The sequence below is a fragment of the Pterocles gutturalis genome, unplaced genomic scaffold (genome assembly GCF_000699245.1).
Source record: "Pterocles gutturalis isolate BGI_N339 unplaced genomic scaffold, ASM69924v1 scaffold676, whole genome shotgun sequence".
NCBI classification, from domain to species: Eukaryota; Metazoa; Chordata; class Aves; order Pterocliformes; family Pteroclidae; genus Pterocles; species Pterocles gutturalis.
In genome coordinates, this window is record NW_010102625.1 from 4974 (window position 1) to 10657 (window position 5684).

General features: G+C 56.8%; 1 protein-coding gene across 1 annotated transcript in view; it reads left to right on the forward strand.

The window, feature by feature from the left end:
• Positions 1 to 5684, forward strand: part of LOC104471107 (microtubule-actin cross-linking factor 1-like) — a gene marked incomplete at both ends in the record, with an annotated part of 12267 nt that overhangs the window by 4805 nt on the left and 1778 nt on the right. The window contains 11 exons of the mRNA XM_010086336.1: positions 916 to 1071; positions 1207 to 1413; positions 1546 to 1665; positions 1899 to 2068; positions 2207 to 2366; positions 2799 to 2993; positions 3668 to 3796; positions 3880 to 4023; positions 4148 to 4336; positions 4711 to 4828; positions 5369 to 5532. Of these exons, the coding sequence (XP_010084638.1) occupies positions 916 to 1071; positions 1207 to 1413; positions 1546 to 1665; positions 1899 to 2068; positions 2207 to 2366; positions 2799 to 2993; positions 3668 to 3796; positions 3880 to 4023; positions 4148 to 4336; positions 4711 to 4828; positions 5369 to 5532 (1752 nt within the window). The remainder of the gene's footprint in view (positions 1 to 915; positions 1072 to 1206; positions 1414 to 1545; positions 1666 to 1898; positions 2069 to 2206; positions 2367 to 2798; positions 2994 to 3667; positions 3797 to 3879; positions 4024 to 4147; positions 4337 to 4710; positions 4829 to 5368; positions 5533 to 5684) is intronic.

The following is a 5684-nucleotide window of genomic DNA, read 5'->3' on the forward strand; positions in this document are numbered from 1 at the left end:
CCGGCTCAAAGACGGAGCAGAGCGTAGCACTGCTGGAACAGAAGTGGTGCCTGGTCAGCAGCAAGATGGAGGAGAGAAAGGTAGCGTTGGCGGAGAGATGCCATCCAGCCTTCCCCGTGAGCCGGGCTGGCAGCTCCCCGCTTTGCTGCTCTGCTTTTCCGGGAGGGATGGAGCCGGGCAGGGCTGGAGAGGAGCCACGGGGGGGTTAAATTTTCTTATTTGATTTGATTTTAAGACAGCCTCTCTTGGTTGCGCAGGTTGAGTTTATCCTTCAGATGGTGCTGCCTGAGCGTCAAGCTGTTATTTTATTTTTTTTTCTAGATAGTCGTCAAGAGTCGCTTAAATCACATAGAAAACGAGAGTAAAAATTGCGTTTGGGTTAATTTAGAGGAGAGGTGGGAAGAAGCCTCCCGCAGCTCTGAAAGGCAGGCTTTGTTGGTCCTCTGCGAGACAGCAGGCCAAATCCTCCTCCGAGCTGCCTCCGTCCTTGGCGTTTGGCTGCTGATGAGATAAAACAAGGGACGCGGTGGCCTCAGCCCAGAATAAATTTGCGGTGCTGCAGCTGTTGCCATCGAAATATCATCCACCTCCCTCCCCAGCCGCTCTCCCCGTGGCCATCCCTGTCTCAGGAAGCCGAGGGTGATGCAGCTGCTCGTGTGCCGATGGAGGTCTCTCCTTTCAGGGGGGCCATTCTTGTTTTGAAAGAAAGCGATGGCTTTCACCGCAGCCCCCTCCCCTTGCTAAACAAGTCGCGTTCCCGGGCCGGGGCGATGAGGTTCCTGTTGGAGGGACGTCTCGGCAGCGACACAAAGGCTGCCTCTGTCTGCTAAACCGCGCATCGGGAACTCTCACCCTCCCTGTTGTAATTTTTTTTTTTTCCCCCCTCCCTCCTTCTCTCCCTCCCCGCTGCGGCAGGCGAAGCTGGAGGAGGCACTAGCCCTGGCCACCGACTTCCAGAACTCCCTCCAGGACTTCATCAACTGGCTGACGCTGGCCGAGCAGAGCCTGAACGTCGCTCCCCCCGCCAGCCTCATCCTTGCCGCCGTGCTGGCCCAGATCGATGAGCACAAGGTACCGGTGCCAGCAGCACCCAGCGGTTCCCCAGGATGGATGGAGGGACCCATGGTGGCACCTCCTCGCCCATGAGCTGCTTGTAGGTACATCCAGCTGCCCTTACAGATGAGGGGACGTCTTTGTCGTTTGTAGGTGTTCGCCAACGAGGTGAACGCTCATCGGGATCGGATCATCGAGCTGGATCAAACTGGGAACCAGCTGAAGTTCCTTAGTCAAAAACAGGATGTGGTGTTGATCAAGAACCTGCTGGTGAGCGTCCAGTCGCGCTGGGAGAAGGTTGTCCAGCGCTCGGTGGAGCGGGGACGGGCTCTGGATGACGCCAGGAAGCGAGCCAAGCAGGTGAGAAACACGGGAAGGGTGCAACACACCCCCGGGTATGGCCAACCTTGGGGGACAGGAGGTGCCAAGACCAGAAAGGGGCTGGGGACACCACCAGTGTTCAGTTTCAGACTTGCTCCTGGTCCTTTGCAGTTCCACGAAGCTTGGAAGAAACTGATTGATTGGCTGGAGGATGCAGAGAATCACCTGGACTCGGAGCTGGAGATTTCCAACGATCCCGACAAAATCAAGCTCCAGCTCTCCAAGCACAAGGTAGAACTTTACCAAAGTGAGACTGGTGCTGGGCGCTGGGTGGAAGGGTGCTGTGTCGGGAGGAGGAAGAGAAGGAAAATGTCTCCTCTGCTGTCAGGACAGGGGAAAGGCATGTCCACACCCACCGCTGCCATGGAAAATGTTCAGCTGGGGATCTTCATGAGCACCATGGATCTTCAGAGAGACAAGACCAGCCTTTCTGACACCGTTTTGTTTTTCTCTCCGGGTCCCAGGAGTTCCAGAAGACACTGGGAGGGAAGCAGCCCGTCTACGACACCACCATCAGAACAGGCAGAGCCCTCAAAGAAAAAGCCTTGTTTCCAGATGACACTCAAAAGCTGGACAATTTACTGGGAGAAATCCGGGATAAGTGGGACACGGTGTGCGGCAAATCTGTGGAAAGGTGCGTCCAGCCCTGGCGTTGCGCGAGGTGGAGAGCAGAGGAGGGGAGGCAGTTTCCTGGGGTGGTTGGAGGAGGTCACAGTGACATGACAAAAGGTGAGTTTGTTCATGACTGTCCACATGGATGTGTGTTTTTCAGGCAGCACAAGCTGGAAGAAGCCCTCTTGTTCTCCGGCCAGTTCATGGACGCGCTGCAGGCGCTGGTGGACTGGCTCTACAAGGTGGAACCCCAGTTGGCTGAAGACCAGCCTGTCCATGGTGACCTGGACCTGGTCATGAACCTGATGGATGCTCACAAGGTGAGAGCGCCTTGGACAGCTCTTCTCGGAGATGGGAGTGGGGCTTGGCTTCCCCCAGAGCTGGTGCCTTGCTGCAGAGCTGCGTCTCGCCGCTTGGCTTTGCTGCCCTGGACAAGGAGGGGAAAAAATGGGGCAAACAAGTGGGAAGAAACTTCTACGTTACTGGAGAGGTTACAGCAGCTGGAGATGTGTTCTTCTGAGATGTTATCGGTCAGACTGTTGAGGGTTTTGAAAGGTGGCTGAGTTTATAGTCCTCTCTAAACTCTGGTCTTGGCAGTTTTCTCCAATGTGTCTTGGAGACTGGTGCTCCTGGGTTTGGATTAGATCGGACGCTGAAATCCCCGGGTGGGGCTTGGGTGTCCGTTCCCCCCATGTGAAACATCCCGCTGGGACTGACCAGCCCTGCCGGGCTTTGGCCGTCTGTCCCTCCAGGTCTTCCAGAAGGAGCTGGGGAAGCGCACGGGGACGGTCCAGGTGCTAAAGCGCTCCGGCCGGGAGCTGATCGAGAACAGCCGGGACGACACAACCTGGGTGAAGGTGCAGCTGCAGGAGCTGAGCAACCGGTGGGACACGGTGTGCAAGCTGTCCGTGTCCAAGCAAACCCGCCTGGAGCAGGCCCTGAAGCAGGTGAGCAGACGGCTGTGGGTGGGAACGGTCTCAGAGAGCTTCGCTGGGCACCAGGTCTGTGCCGGGAGCTCAACACCGACCTCCGAGAAGAGGTTTTACCCCATGACTGATCTCCTGGCCGAGCAGGACGCCCAGCCCTGCACTGAGAACTGCAAAGCAGAGGGTTGGTGTCAGTGATTTCCTTGTTTTTTTCCCCAAATAAGAGCCGATAAAGGCTGATTTGAAAAGAGACGGTGAAAAGATCTCACCCATGAGCACAGCAGGAGCGGTGATCAGGGGCTGTCCAGGCTGGGGTTTGCTAATGGCCAGTGCAAAAGATTGAAGCTAAAAAAATAAAAAAGGTCAAAGGCTCTAAAGCAGTTTTTACATCAAATCGGCAATTTACCGAATAAACCACCCAGGTGCCAAATGGCTCAGAATACAGGTCGTTTTGCTGTTTTTAAAAACATTCAGTTCTTCAGTGTGGCCGATGCCAAGGGCAGGGAGATGCCCAGCGACTGCGGGACCCATCTGCTGCTGCTGCACAAACCCAGGCCAGCAGCCAGGGCTTTTTTTTCCCTTTTTTAATTTATTTTTCGAGTCCTTTCAGCCCTTTGTCTCTGCAGCTCTCAGCAGTGAATTGAGCGGTGGGTTTCGGGAGGAGGGGGGCTAACCCTGTGCTTTTGTCACCGCAGGCAGAGGAGTTCCGCGCGGCCGTGCACATGCTGCTGGAGTGGCTCTCGGAGGCAGAGCAGTCCCTGCGCTTTCGGGGAGCGCTTCCCGACGACGCCGAGGCGCTGCAGTCCCTCATCGATGCCCACAAGGTAGCGGGGAGCTCTGAAAGGCAACCCGAGCAAAATGGATGGGGGAGGACGTTGCGGAATAATTTCTTTGGGGGGTCTTTCAGGAGTTCATGAAGAAAGTGGAGGAGAAGAGAGCGGACGTGAATGTGGCGGTGGGCATGGGGGAGGTCATCCTGGCCGCCTGCCATCCCGACTGCATCACCACCATCAAGCACTGGATCACCATCATCCGAGCCCGGTTCGAGGAGGTGAGTCCCCCGGGCTTCGGTCCAGGCTGGTGGTGAGAGGTGATGGTGGCCACCACCACCAGGGATGGGTTCCTGCCCCTGGCTCCCCACCCTGGGCTCATGGGGATCTCTGCGTTTCCACCAGGTTCTCACGTGGGCGAAGCAGCACCAGCAGAGACTGGAGTCTGCGCTTTCCGAGCTGGTGGCGAACGCAGAGCTGCTGGAAGAGCTCCTGGCTTGGATCCAGGGGGCTGAGACAACCCTCATCCAGCAGGACCAGGAGCCCATGCCGCAAAATATCGATCAGGTCAAAGTCCTCATCTCCGAACACCAGGTTAGCCCAGCGCCAGCACTGGGGAAAGGGACAGGGATGGAAGTTGGGGATGCCCCATCCCTGGAGGGGTTCAAGGCCAGGCTGGATGAGGCTTTGGGCAACCTGGGCTGGTGGGAGGTGTCCCTGCCCATGGCAGGGGGTGGCACTGGATGGGCTCTAAGGTCCCTTCCAACCCAAACCGTCCCGGGATTCCCTGAACTCCAGCGTGTGCAAAGCCAGCACCATGCCGTAGCTTGACCAGCAGCCCCCATCGCTGGTGTTTAACGCTCCCGTCCCTCTATGGGCTGGGCACGTCCCAGCGAGGATCTGGAGCAACAGGAGACCAAAAACATCTTGCAACTCCAAAGGTTCTCTTGTCCCTTCTGTTTTGACAGTCCTTTATGGAGGAGATGACACAGAAGCAGCCAGACGTGGACCGGGTCACAAAGACGTACAAGAGGAAAGCCACGGAGCCCCCCCACAGGCCCTTCATCGAGAAGTCCCACAGCAACCGTACGTCTCCGCTCGAGGCGCGGCTTTCGGTGAAACCTGCTCCGATGGGAGGAAATGAAACGTAGAGGAAACTCATTAACTCTGATTATCAATTAACAAAGCATCCTGCATTGACAGCCACCAGGAACGCGGCTGAGACTTGTCGGGAGGGGACAATCCAGGTGGCATTTCCCAAAGTGCCCGTGCCGGCGTGTGCTGCGCCTGGGGACGCTCGTGCTGTCGCTGCTCTTCTCTTTCTTTCTGTGGTTGCTTTGTCGTGAGGTTTTGGGAACTTTTTAAATGTTATTTCTTGAAACCAGAGGCTGTTGTGAAATCCCGAGAGCAAAGGCAGCACCGGGGGAGGGTGGGGGGAGAGGCATCCGTCACCTCGTCCTCCTACCTGGGGACACTGCGTCCCTTTGGAGAGCAGCCGGCGGGGCCGTGGGAGGTTTTCTATTTGAAAAATAAAATATATTTCATTGCTGCTCTTCTCCTGCACCCCTCAGCCTTGCTGAACCCATCAACACCACCTCAAACGATTCCTTTTCTCTCTTTTTCCAGGAAAATCCTTGAGTCAGGCCACCACCCCCAGCATGCCCATTATCTCCCAGTCGGAAACGAAGAACCCCCGGATTAACCAGCTCTCGGGGCGCTGGCAGCAGGTCTGGCTGCTGGCGCTGGAGCGGCAGCGGAAGCTGAACGACGCCCTGGACAGGCTGGAGGAGGTAACGCCGCCGCGTCCGGGGTGGGGGGGACACGGTGCTGGGGGTTTGCTCGCTGGAGAGGTGCAAGGAACGTTTGGAATTAGTGTCACCTCTGGAATTGCCCGGCTCTTGCAGACAGTTCCTGCTGCCTTTCTGAAAATGCCAAAAAAAAA